The sequence below is a fragment of the Ochotona curzoniae genome, unplaced genomic scaffold, assembly GCF_017591425.1.
Source record: "Ochotona curzoniae isolate NIBS_2020 unplaced genomic scaffold, NIBS_Ocur_1.0 scaffold_4505, whole genome shotgun sequence".
NCBI classification, from domain to species: Eukaryota; Metazoa; Chordata; class Mammalia; order Lagomorpha; family Ochotonidae; genus Ochotona; species Ochotona curzoniae.
In genome coordinates this window covers 23,862,395-23,876,270 of record NW_024467118.1, presented here as the reverse complement: position 1 = coordinate 23,876,270, position 13,876 = coordinate 23,862,395, and the positions used below count along the sequence as shown (strand labels likewise).

Sequence of the window (13,876 nt, the reverse complement as noted above, 5' to 3'; positions counted from 1 at the left end):
CATATAAGTAAGATCTTTAAGTCCTGAGGTAGGTATGCCTTTGTTTTCATGGGCCTTAGATTCTGAAGCTAAATTGAGAGGGAGCAGGGGACTGGCTCATAGAAACTTGACCCTAATAGATATGGTCTGTAGGTTACTAGTGTGGAGCAGAATCATAGATATCATGTACTGTGTTCCTCTAGCACTACCATTTCTTTCTCTCTCTCTCTCTCTCTTTTTTTAAAGGTTTATTTATTTATTATTGGAAAGTCAGATATACAAAGAGGAGGAAAGACAGAGAGGAAGATCTTCCATTGGATGATTTACTCCCCAAGTGAGCGCAATGGCTGATGCTATGTCGACCTGAAGCCAGGAGCCAGGGAGCTGCTTCTGGGTCTCCATCGTGGGTGCAGGGTCCCAAAGCATTGGGCCGTCCTCAACTGCTTTCCCAGGCCACAGGCAGGGAACTGGAAGGGAAGTAGAGCTTCCGGGATTAGAACTGGTGCCCATATGGGATCCCGGGCACGTTCAAGGCGAGGACTTTGGCTGCTAGGCCACGCTGCCAGGCCCAAACACTATCATTTCTTAAAAGGGTGAATGTTCTCTTCAAATACAAGGTTAAGAAAGTGCTTTAGGTTTTACTGTGGGTAGGAGAAACTGCTGGGTTAGGCTATGGAACATGCGTTGGCCATGGCACTATTAGAAAATGGCTGTAGGTCTGGCTCAGACTGTCTCTTCTACATCCCAGGCCCTCTTTTTATTTGGGCAGTAAGGCATTCAGGACTAACTTTATTATGTATCTTGACCAAAAACACAAGGACTTGGCTTCGCCATGTGTTTCTGAACCCCTAAGAATTAGTAGTTTGTTGAGTAGTAGTGGCTCATGGACACACTGGCAAGCGCAGAACCTGGCATCAGGAGGGGCTCTGAGGGAGGAGCCTGAGCAACTCCTCTGACAGGGCATGGATCCTGCAAATAAGCGCAAGAAGCATGAAAGGAAACAGCCCAGAAGAGGTCATGGAAAGTGTACCAATGGCATACATTTGGCATGGGTTGGGGGCAGACCAGGCTGAATCAGTTCACGTCATCCACTGGCAGATCTGAGCTCCGGAGCAGAGTGTGGGTCGGGCCGGATTCAGTAGTGACAGGTGCAATGTACAACACAGGGTGTCGGGGTGAGGCTGCCTGTGCTAGAGGAGACCGCAGCACCGGAGCAGCACATGCAGGGGGTTGGGGGGGCACTGAGCCGACAGGGGAGCAGTGGATGGTTCACTTGCTGGATGGCTGCTCCCACTGGAGAGCATGGGCTGGGATGGGGATGGACCGGACTGGGCAGGGCTGCAATACCTGTGCGCCTCATGTGGACCAGATCAGGAAAGTGCCAGGATGCGCAGACTATTCCTACTAGTACTAGCAAAACTAGAGGGGGTGAGAGCTTTCGGGACTTGACCGTAGCAGAAGCTGGCACTGGGGCATAATATTGTCGAGTCCAACCACAGGGTCACCTGGAAGGAGCATAATTTGGGAGTGGGAATGACCTGGGAGGGAGGTAGAGGACTCCTCCCTCTTGGGTTACCATTCCCATGGGAGAGCACAGAACAACTGGGATAGGGGCTGGGGTGGCTAGACAGAGAGGCACTCAACAACATCCGTGAGGGTTGGACAGTTGCGCTGGTTGGATGGAGCCAAGCTCCAATGACCTTCAACATTTACGAGAGCTGGGTGGGATGTGGGGCAGACTGAACTAGTCAGCTTCACATTCTGGCAGGTAAGGGCAGGAGCGGGCCTGGTGGGGGTTATTGGGGGTTGCTCTGACTAGGCTGCAGCTCCCACTGGTTAGTGTGATGGCCGAGTGTGTGATGAGCAAAGCCAGGATGGACTGAGGTACCCATTGGTTCCAGTGGAAGTGAGGGCTGAAGTTGGAGCCAACCCAGCAATTGCAACCACCAGCTAGTTGGGGAGATGGACTGTGTCAGGTCCTGTGCTTACTAGTACATATAGGAATGTGTTATGGGAATATCTTTGCGGATCCCCTCAACCGAAATGGCAGACTCAGAACCTTGACCAAGAAAAGATGGAAGATGGAACGGGTCAATCAACCACCACAGCTGTATGTTGGCCATGAAATACTGGACAGGAGGAGACTCCATGATGGACTATGTCAATCAGTGGATTATGCAACAGCCTCATCGTGTCTGGAGTGGCAAGATTGACAGCAATGCATAACTGGTGAACTACCGGAACCACTTAAGCAGGGATCTCGGGGCGTGCCCTACATCCAGGTCCTGGGGTCCGTGAGAGACTGGGTGGGGCTTCTCCTCAATGTTCCCTTTAGCCCTTGTAACTTTTTACCCTTATCAGCAATGTAAAGATTGCCAAAATAAAAAAGTTAAAAAAAATTAGTAGTTCGAAGGATCATTGTTGGGCACTTGTCATTACCTTTTCTGCTCCAAACAGAATGAGGTTGCTGTTTTTTTTTTTTTTTTTTCTTTTTTTTTGTACTTCCCATAGGTTAAGTGTTTGCTTTGTGTGTATGTCCGTATCATGTTAAGCACTTCTCATGTATATTCTTTAGTGGTATGATTGCCCTTGATAAAGATCACTCACAGGATAGTCATCAGTGATCCACTTGTCTTGGAAGTTATCCCAGCAATCAGCCCAGCTTCACAGGTGTGATGCAGTTGCTGACAGCAGCATGTATGTGGTATGGTTGACTTCATGTCTGTATCAGTGGTCATGGAGCAGACATTTAACCTAGTGGTTAAGAGGCTTGCATCAGTAGGGGATGGGGTGGCAGTATGATATGTTAAGTAGTTGCCTGTAGTGCTGTTATCTCGTATGGGTACTGATTGCATCCTGGTTGCTCCACGACCTGATCCAGTTCCCTATTAATGACCTGGAAAAGCTGTCAAAGATGGCCCAAGTGCTTGAGCTCCTGCACCCACATGAGAGGCCTGGAAGGAACTCTAAGCTCCTGGCCCTGTACTATCCCAGCTCAGGTCATTGAAGCATTTGGAGGATTACTCAGTGGATTGAAAATCTCTTTCGCTTTCTCTTTCTCCTTCTGTCTCTCCCTCTGTCTCTCTCACTTTGAGTCTGCCTTTTAAAATAAATAAATAAATCTTAAACGAGAAAGTGCCTGCATCCCACTTCATATGCCAGTGTTTGCTTAATGGGTGCTGCTCCTGCCCGGCAGCTCAGCTTCCCGCTCCTGCAGAGCCTGGGCCACAGCGTTGGGGGTTCCTGTTCCCCACACGGGAGACCTAGGTTGTGGTTCTGCTTCCCAGCCATATCGCCCCAGCCATTGCAAACACTGGGAGAGTGAACCCACTGGTTGGGTGAAGTGAACTCGCAGTGTGCGTATCTGCTGTACAAATGAAACAAACATGGGTATCATGAACTCAGAGGCTTTCTTGAGGATTTCATTAGATTGTCATTCCTTTTTCTACCTTGTAATTTGTTTGATTTACTATTTTTTATTTGGAAGGCATATTTACACACCCACAGAGAAATATCTTCCAGTTGCTGGTTTTAAAAATTCTGTAAGATGTACAAAGCACAAACTTAGTACTTTAACATTTAAGTGTGCATTTCAGCAGCATGTATATTGTTGTTTTTTAAAAAAGATTTATTTATTTTTATTGCAAAGTCAGATACATACAGAGAGGAGGAGAGACAAAGAAATGTCTCGCGTCCGATGATTCACTCTGCAAGTGGTTGCAACGGTCAGTGCTATGCCAATCCGAAGCCAGGAGCCAGGGAGCTGCTTCTGGGTCTCCATCGTGGGTGCAGGGTCCTAAGCCTTTGGGCTGTCCTCAACTGCTTTCCCAGGCCACAGGCAGGGAGCTGTATGGGAAGTGGGGCTGCCGGGATTAGAGCCGGTGCCCATATGGGATCCCGGCATGTTTAAGGCGCGGACTTGAGCCGTTAGGCCATGGTGCCGGGCCCAATAGCATTTGTATGTGCAAATTATTTCAAAAGGAAACATCATATTGATAAGTAAAACGCAGGGCTATATGAAAGTATTATGACTAAATCAACTTTGTTTTAGGAATGTGAACTTGGAGTTAAACTGTTTTTCTACAAACTTGGATATCCCATATGGGCTCCAGTTCTAATCCTGGCTGCTCCACCTCCCATTCAGCTCCCTGCTGGTCACCTGAGAAAGCAGTTGAGGATGGCTCAAAGCCTTGGGACCCTGTACCTGTGTGGGATACCTGGAGGAAGAAGCTCCCTGGCTTCTGGCTTCGGGTTGGCTCTGCTCCAGCTGTTGCTGCCACTTGGGGAGTGAACCAGCAGTAGGAAAATCTTCCTCTCTATCCCCTTCTCTCTGTATTTGCCTTGCAACAAAAATCAAATAAAATCTTTTTTAAAAAGTTAGTGGGGACAATTGATTATGCTGCTACTTGTATGCCACACTGCTTCTCTGGAGTACCTGAATTAGGTCCCTGTGCCCTGTCCAAGCCAGCTTTCTGACTAAAGTATTTAATCTGCCACCCGTATTAATCTCTGCCAGATGTGGTGCATTTCTTGCCTCTTGGCTTTGACCCAGTCCTGTTTGTTGGGGACGTTTGAAAAGTCAAATAGTAGGTAGGAAATGTTCACTATGTCTGAGTCTGGCTCTTTCTGTTTGTTCTTCCTGAAATCCAAAAGAGAATAAAGTTAAAAAAAAAAATCAAATAATGGAATTTACTGCATTGAAAAATTCAGGAGAAAATGTCAAAATACGTGATAAAATTTCACATTTCATTCATGATTTTAAAACTTGGGGAAATGGAAGTATAGCTTCAGTATTTGACTTCATGGCATATTAAAATATGATTAGAGAAGAATTTTTGAAGGTATGAAGGTATTACTGTGGAATACCTGTGAATAATGTATTATGGGGCAGTATTGTAGCGCAGGCGGGTAAACCACTGCTTGTGAACTGACATCTGTAGCAGCATCGGTTTGAATTTTCTCTGCTTCATTTCTAGTTTAGCTTCCCTTCCTACTAACCTGTCAGGAAGTAGTCAATGAAAGATGGCCCAACTTCTTGAGCCCTTCGCATTGACTTACCTGGATGTTAACAAGTTAACATTTAATTATCTAACCATAAACAGCAACAGAAGTTATAGTTAAAGTGCCTTTTTTTTTTTTAATTTGTTGTTTGTTTGAAAGAATCGGTCTTCTACTCATCACTCTACAAATGGCCTCAATACTGGGGGCTGGGCCAGGCTGAAGCCAGGAGCCTAGATTTGCATCAAGTTCCCTCATGTGTTCAAGGGGCCCTAGTTCTTGGACCATCTCTGCGGCCTTCTTCGGCATGTTGGTATGCAATCAGATGAGAACTGTAGCTGCTGGGACTAGAACTAATGCCCTTTATGGAATGGTGGCATTGTAGGTGGCAGCTTAACCTGTTGCACCACAATGCTGGCCCCTATAATTAAAGCTTTTAGTCAGACATAACAGTTACATTAAAATTACATTATACCTGGGTTTGTGAGATACAAGACCCATTAAATTGTGAAATGAGCTAGCAGGTTCAAGGAACCTGAATAAGCCAGTTAGGAGTATAAAAATGAAGTAAAGCATAATTAATGATGTTAAGTATCAGTTGAGTTTAGTTGTATACAAGGGACCAGTGACTGGTAACTCGAAACGAGATGCATAAATCTGGAGCTAATACAGGTGAAATGTCTATGAGTAGTCCAAAAGTTTATATATATTTTTAAAGATTTATTTATTTTTTCAATTGGAAAGTCAGAATTACAGAGAAAAGGAGTCAGAAAAATTTTCAGTCTGCTGACTTACTCCACAAGTGGCAGCACGGACCAGAGGTGGGCTGATCTGAAGCCAGAAGCCAGGAGGTTCTTCTGGGTCTCCCACATGGTTGCAGGGTCCCAAGACTTTGGGCTGTCCTCCACCGCTTTCCTAGGCCACAGCACAGGCAGGGAGCTGGAAGGGAAGTGGTGCAGCCAGGAATGGAACTGGTGCCCATATGGGATCTCAGTGCATGCAAGGTGAGGATTTAACCACTAGGCTATTGTGATGGTCTCCAATATCTGATACTTACAGATTTGATTCAGAGTATACACTTCATGCTTACTATTTTCCCCCAAATTTGTAAATGAAGATTTCTTAGGTGTTTGGGAAACTTTTGAATAGTAACTGCTAGTCTGTATAAAAATGGAGATGATAAATGTATGTATTCTACTGCTTTTTGAGTACTAGGAATTAGTTATATTGTTCTTGTATGCATCTTTCCAGATGGTAGTAAAAACCTTTATGGATATGGATCAGGATTCAGAAGATGAGAAGCAGCAGTATCTCCCATTAGCCTTGCATCTTGCATCTGAATTCTTCCTCAGGAACCCCAATAAAGATGTGCGTCTGCTTGTAGCATGTTGTCTGGCTGATATCTTTCGAATCTATGCCCCAGAAGCTCCATATACTTCTCATGATAAACTTAAGGTAAATATAATCTTTTCAAAGTAATGTTGCTTTTGTTTTTATAGGTTATGATTACAAATATAGGTTGTGAATTACTCTTACCATTTTAAGATTGTCATAAGTTGTAAAACTAAGTATTCCGTTAATATTTATTGAGTATCAACAAAAATGCCTTGACATTGTTATAAAGAACTGAAAGGTGTTTATCAAAGTGAAATCTCTGCCCTGCCTTAGCCCTAGGCTAATCCATCACAAGGTTCAGGTGACTATTCCAGGGATACATAGTGAATGCAACAGTGTTTAAAGTAGTAATATAACAAAAAACTTACACTGTTTCTCTTGCAAGTTACTCAGCATGCAAACTAGATTCTTACGGTGATTTTGCCTTTATGCTAAGTGAGAAATAATCTTCTTTTTGGCTGATGTCATATCTAGTTCTCTTACTTTTTACAAATATTAATATTTTTGGCTGCTTTTTTTGTTCATTTTGTTTTAAACTTCCATTTATTTGAGAGGCAGAACGATACACACAGAGAGCGCTGCTGTCTGCTGTTTCACTTTTCAAATCCCTGCTGGGGATGGGCTAAGTAAGAATGAAGCTGGAGTTGGGAACTCAGTACAGGTTTCCCATGTGGAAAACAGGGACCTACTTACTTGAGCTGTCACTGCTGTGCCATAGCTTTTACATGAGCAGAAGGCTGGTGACAGGAGCTGGATACTGACAACAAAGCCAGGCACTCCAGTGCAGTATGCAAGTATCTTACACGGCATTTTAACTGCTAGCCTGTGTCTGTTTATCCTTGACTTGTTTGCTTGCTTTTTAAAGATGTATTTGTTTATTTGAAAGAGTAATAGAAAGGAAGGAAGAACCGAAGTACTTGGGCCATCTTTTGCTTTCCCCAGGCCACTTAGAAGTGGAACAGCGAGCTGGTGCTTGTATGAGATGCCAGTGTCACACTGGACAACTAAACCTGGTACACCACGGTGACCCTAACTCTTTTTTTGTTAGTTTTCTAAAACTTTTTTTGTGTGTATATTTGCTATTTATGACCCTAACTCTTTTAAACACAATTGTCTGTTGCCTTTTTCAATGGTTTTGCATGCTATCGTTTCAGGTACCTGCTCTCTGAAAGTACTAAATGTAAATTTCTAGATAGAAATTTTAAGTTCATTGTGCTTAGTAGTTATCTTAGTTATGTTGGCTATGAAATATTTCAGTTCTTGTGTCTAAGTAGTCCTTATTACTTCATAATGGTGACAAGGAGTACAAAGTTATTACAATTTATTATTATTGTTAATCTCCTGATATTCCTGATTTATGAATTTTGGTATGTACAGAAAAAAGTGAAAGTATAGGATTCAATACTGTCTGCAGTTTCAGGCATCCATTAGAGGGTCTGGGAATTTTTTCATTCCAAACCGGGAGACTGTAATAGTTCAGAAATCATTTTATACCAAATTAATACTATTTTTAATCCATCTAAATACAGCTTATTAAGAAACAGAACTGTAATTTTAAAAAATATGACTCTTGGGCCAATATCTTTCTGTTTCACACAACCTTAGGGTCCCACATAAAATCCATAACTAAATGCTGAAAATGATGAGTTACGTGTAAGATCTAGGGATGGAAAGATGCACATCCAGCTTTTAAAAATGAGGATAATTGTTTGCCACAGTGCAGGGTGAAGATAGTGAAGTGGAAGCAAAGGTAATATAGTAGATACAGAACCCCATGTCCTTTTTGAAAGAAAATGCTTAAATATTTGTAGAAATCACAAGTTTTTAGATTCATTTATTTTAAAGACTGAGAGGTAGAGGGGTTGGGATAGGAAGCCCTGGTTCCCGCCCCAGATGCACACCGCAGTCAGGGCTGGGCCAGGCAAAAGCCGTGAGGGAGGAGCTCACCTAGGTCTCTCTTGTGAGTGAAAGGATCCCAGGTACTTGAGCCGTCATCTGCTGCCTCCCCCTGGATTGGAAGAGACCAAGCTAGGACTTGAAGCTGCGTTCCAGTGGGGTTTAGTCATCCCAAGCAGTGACTTCACTGATTAAACCACAAGACCCATCTCTTTTGATTTCAAAGATTATGAGAATTGAAAAATGGATTAGGCCTCAGACTTGAACATAAAGGAGAATTTTCTTTTATTGTAGTGATTTATTATAGATAAAATATTTGCAAACTGTTAGTGTTATAGAACATTGAAAAGTATATTTATCTAAATTAATATATTTTATTTATTTTTTAACAGGATATATTTTTGTTCATTACCAGACAATTAAAAGGTTTGGAGGATACAAAGAGTCCGCAGTTTAACAGATACTTTTATTTATTAGAGGTAAAAAATTCCATACTTTATTTACTAAATACCACATTTTTTTGTTGCATATTCTTTGCGTTTCGTAACGTAAGATAAAACCTCATTGTATACAAAACCCACTTATAAGATCCTCTTTATGTTTCCAAAGGACAAGGAAATCTTTATTGTTCCTCATTCTTTAAAAAAAAAATTCTATAGATTATTGAAATTAAAGCTTTTACTTTCATCATTTTTCTCTAATCTAAATATATATTTTTCATTGCTCCTTATATTTTAAGGTGTATCTGCCGATGACAGAATATTTAGTATTTTTCAATTTGAAAAAGTTGATGCCATAAAATATGCCCTTTTAAGTGGTTGTAGTACTGAAACACAGTTGTGTATGTTGGCTTGTCAGAGGGCCTAATATACATTTGTAATTCTCAAAATCAAGTTTTACTAATGGATTTGCTTTTGTGTAACTTTTTTTTTTAAAGAACTTAGCTTGGGTTAAATCATACAACATCTGCTTTGATTTGGAAGATTGCAATGAAATTTTTATTCAGCTTTTTAGAACTCTGTTCTCAGTGATCAAGTAAGTTAATTTTTTAACATTTTTGTGTTTTTCTTTGCTGTGTGTATAAGTGTTACATACTTTGCATATAGTAATATATGGAATATAGTAATATATGGAATATAGTAATATATGGAATAGTGGTATGGAATTTATTTCATAGAAGATGTAACCTAAGGAGAAAATTAAAAACTTAGTTCCATGAAAATTATCTTTTTACTACCATCTTAAATTATAATGTCAGTTTATTGTAGATTTACCTAGAGCTATGGAACAGTAAAAAATTATAAAACATGGTCTTATTTTTAAGAGACATGGTATCTGAGTTAACAGCATATAGTTACAGAGTGAATAAAGAGACTGTATACACCAAAGTACTAAATTATGAACATTGCATATGCTTAGTGTTGGCACAAGTATATTGCCTTTGATATCTTCTTATTGTTGAACTAAGTTGATGTTGCCTAAATCAGTTATTTATTTATGGAGATTGGTAACTTAATGGAGATAGATGAATTTATTTCAAAAGTTTCCTTTCTTATTTGAAATAGTTATGTTGATGGGATGGGGGAAGAGACAAAATGATCTTCCATCTGCTTTTTCTTTTCCAAATTGGCTACAAAGGAGCTGGGCCAGTCTGAGGCCAGTAGTCAGAAGCACTGTGTTCACAGCCATTCTGGCAGGAGTTGGATCAGAGGGAGAACAGATGGGACTTGAAGTAATGTCCAGTTGGGGTGTTGACACTTCATGTGGTGTCTTTACCTACTGTGCCACAGTGCTAACCCCAGATAAATTACACCTGATTTGCCAAGGACAGGTTGCTGAGTAAGAGAACCTAAACCCCAATTTCTACTTTTTTTTGTTCACAGTAAATAAAGTGTCATCAAGAAATGTGTTCTTAAGTACTTTGGAAGCACTTCATGGGTTTTCCCTTACTTAGCAATATGTGCATGACATCCAATATCTGAATATGTTTGGTGTGTTAAATAGTAAATTCTGTCTTCCATGTTGCCTCATGACTGGAAGTCTTTAGCTGTCTGATTTAGATTGATAAAGTTTGTAAAAATTATCAGGTTGACTTTTTGTTTGTCTCCCCTTGCTTTTTTTTTTATTATGCTCAAATGTATATGGATTTCAGTAGCAAATACTTTAGTGTTTTTTTTTTAAATTTCAAGCTACGTATCTTTCCTTTTCTCCCCACTTAACACCTCTCCTTTTGCCCTCCCCCACACATATAGAACCATATAGTTGATTCTTCATAATGTTAGGCTTTTATAAATATGAAGAAGAAACCAGAATTGTGGCACAGAGGGTAAAGCCAGCAGCTGTGCTGCCAGCATCACATGGGAACTGATTTGTATCCCTGCTGCTCTACTTGGGATCCAGTGCCATTGGCCTTGGAAAAGCGGTAGAATATGGTTTAAGTGTTTGAGCCCCTGTCACCTATGGGGGAGACCCATTGAAACTCCAGGCTGCAGGCTTTGTTCTGGCTTTGCCTGTCCCTGGCCATTGGGACCATTAAAGGGAATGAAACCAATAGATGAAGAACTCTTTTTGAAAAAAGAGAAGATAAACACAGCACTTGTGAGTGGACATGCCAGAGGGTTGTTTGGGAGTTGAAGAAAACTAATAATGTGGTTTTCCGATAAAGTGTTGAATTTACCCTTTTAGTTTTGCCTTTAAATGCCAAAGAAGATTATTATTCACTCTTTGAAATTTTGTGGGTTTTGTTTGGTTGTTTAGGATTACTTGAGAGGCAGGAGGACAAAGATGGCTGCTGTTGAGTGGTTCACTTTTCATATATCCACCATTGCCCCAAGCTGGATTAATAGCTCAAAGCTAGGAATCAATCCACATGTCTTCTGTGGGTGGCAGTCACCCAGTCCCTTGAGTTTAGGAGAAGGAAGTTGGAGTTAGTAGAGCTGGGTGTAGAGTTTCTGTGCTCTTGATGCAGTCATGCATGTCAAATGGTGTCTAGGCAGTGTCCACCTCTTAATTATTTAAAAGTTGTGTGTGAGAGGTATTGAAATAGACTTTGTATTGATTTTAACTTCTCCATGTGTTTATGATAGCATAACTGATTATTCCATGTTTGGAGCTATAATTCCATTTTTGGAATTTTATAATTCCATAATTACTGCTTTTTAGCAGATTAATGTACTACCTTGATGTTGGTATCCCATGTGGGTGCTGCTTTTTGTCCCGGCTGCTCCACTTCAGTTTAGCTCCCAGCAAATGAGAAAGCAGTGGAGAATGGTCCAGGGGCCCCTTCATTCACTTGGGAAACCTGGACAAGGCGCCTGGCTTTTACCTGGTCCAACCCTGGCCTTTGTGGCAACTTGAGGAGATAACCAATAAATGCAAAACCACTCTCAACTTAACTTTATCTTTAAAATTAAATAAGGTCTTTTTAAAAACTTATTCCCTGTGTGGCGTTGTGGATTAATTTACCAGCAGCTGTACTTTAATCCTGCTCTCTGCTTATGGCCTGGAAAAGCAGCAATGGGTGGCTCATATCCTTGGGCTTCTGCAGTCATATGGGAGACTCGGGGGAAGTTCCTGGCTCCTGGCTTTGGACTGGCTTAGCTCCAGCCGTTGCAACTATTTGGGAAGTGAACTGGCAAACGGGATCTCCCTCTCTCACTCTCCTCTCTCTGTCTCTTCTATGTCAGTCCGCCATGTGTATGTGTGTATATGTACACATATATTCTGAGATAGTAAAAATAGATAGGTACCCTGGCTTTATAGTTAGAAGCAAAACCTACACATTCTATAGCATATAGTAATTTTATTCCTATTCTTTTAAAAAGATGCATTTATTTATTTGTGTATTTTTTATTTATTTGAAATGCAGTGTTAGAAAAAAAGAGAAGGGGAAGAAAGAATCTCATCAGCTGATTTCATTCCCCTCTCCCCCCTCCAAATGCTTAGAATGGCTGGCCTGGCCTGGCCTGGCCTGGCTGACTTCACGAGTTGGGAGTTTCATCTTGGTATCCCGTAATTGTGCATGGTCCCAATGACTTGGACCACCTTCTGCTGCTTTCCTGGGTGCATTGCGGGAAGTTGGTTTGGACGTGGAGCAGCTGGGACCACAGCCAGAGCCCACGGTTTACTGGCATTTCAGGCAGCAGCCTAACATGTTGCACCAGAACACCAGCCCTATTGTATCACCTTTTAAAGTCTGAGACACTTAAGCAAATGGCCTTCCTTTGAAGTTGACATTATGCTGAATTAACTCACTCATGGAATCCTTGTATAGACATAATTCATTTAAATATTTTCTTTTTCCTTTTTTGAAAAGAAAAATATGAAGATTTTACCTCTCAGATTCTATGGCTATAAAATACTTTGCAATAATATAACTGCTAGTTGTCAATAGAAGGAGAAATTAAACATTGAAAAATGCTTTGTATCATTTGTGAAATCCTTCAGTTGAAAATTTATTTATATTTAGGATTGTTGTTTTTAAATAGGAAGTTTAATTGATTTTTACACCTGATTTTTTTCTTATTTTTAGTAATAGCCACAATAAGAAAGTACAAATGCATATGCTGGATTTGATGAGTTCTATCATCATGGAAGGTGATGGAGTTACTCAAGAATTATTGGACTCCATTCTCATTAACCTCATTCCAGCCCATAAGGTTTGTATAGTGTGCTGATATTAAAGAGTAATACCTACATAGGGCTACAAATACAAATGAAATACTGCTTTTACCATATGCAATCCCTTGTCATTATTCATACTATCACTTTCCATATTATGATTAGTACATTAGTGTTAGAAGATCTGTTTAACATTATACAACATTTTCCTCAGTTAAGTACTAATTTCTGGAAATCTAAAGATGTTTTGTATTTGCCACTTACAATTGATCTAGAATTTTTGAAGGTTGAGATACGGTCTTTTTGGTTTCTTCCTTTGTGTCATAGATTTAGAAACTGAGTTTGGATTCCTTTTTAGATCCCATATTGTACCTTTTTTCATTAGGTGTTTTCAGAACACCATTTGGGCAGAAGCCAGAACTGCAGGGTTGATATTAGGGAGAACAGGATGATTCAGAGCAAATAATTTCTCCTCACATCCTGTTTTTAATTTCTCCCTAGCAAGTCCTAGAAAATGAGAGGAATTGGCTCATTACAAGCTCTTCTACTGCACTTTCCTCATAAGTTCCCAGTGCCCTTTTCCTCAGTTGGTTCAGTATCCTACTTTCAGATGCTAGGTGTCCAGTCATACTGTTCACAATAAGTGACTTTCATGTATTCACTTGGCTCTCCAAGTGCTGTTAAGAAACAAACCTATCACTGGTAAAAATTTTGAGCGTATGGGAAAGGGGAGTATATCTCAAGCAGAGTAAATTTTTTTAGAGATATAGGGCCTGGCATAATGGCTCAGTGGCTAAATCCTCACTTTGTAATAGCCAGGATCCCATATGAGTACCGGTTTATGTTCCGGCTGCTCCACTTCCCATCTAGCTCCCTGTTTGGCTGGGAAAGCAGTAGAGGTTGGCCAAAGCCTTGCGACCCTGCACCCACCTGGGAGACCGGAAAGAAACTTTTGTCTCCTGGCTTTGGATTGGCTCAGCTCTGGCTG

At 40.9% G+C, this 13,876-nt stretch overlaps 1 protein-coding gene across 1 annotated transcript in view; it reads left to right on the top strand.

Moving 5' to 3' along the window:
* PDS5A (PDS5 cohesin associated factor A) overlaps positions 1 to 13,876 on the top strand; it is a 99,117-nt gene that overhangs the window by 20,282 nt on the left and 64,959 nt on the right. Inside the window, exons 3-6 of the mRNA XM_040966244.1 lie at positions 6,229 to 6,432; positions 8,661 to 8,747; positions 9,206 to 9,303; positions 12,800 to 12,926. Of these exons, the coding sequence (XP_040822178.1) occupies positions 6,229 to 6,432; positions 8,661 to 8,747; positions 9,206 to 9,303; positions 12,800 to 12,926 (516 nt within the window). The remainder of the gene's footprint in view (positions 1 to 6,228; positions 6,433 to 8,660; positions 8,748 to 9,205; positions 9,304 to 12,799; positions 12,927 to 13,876) is intronic.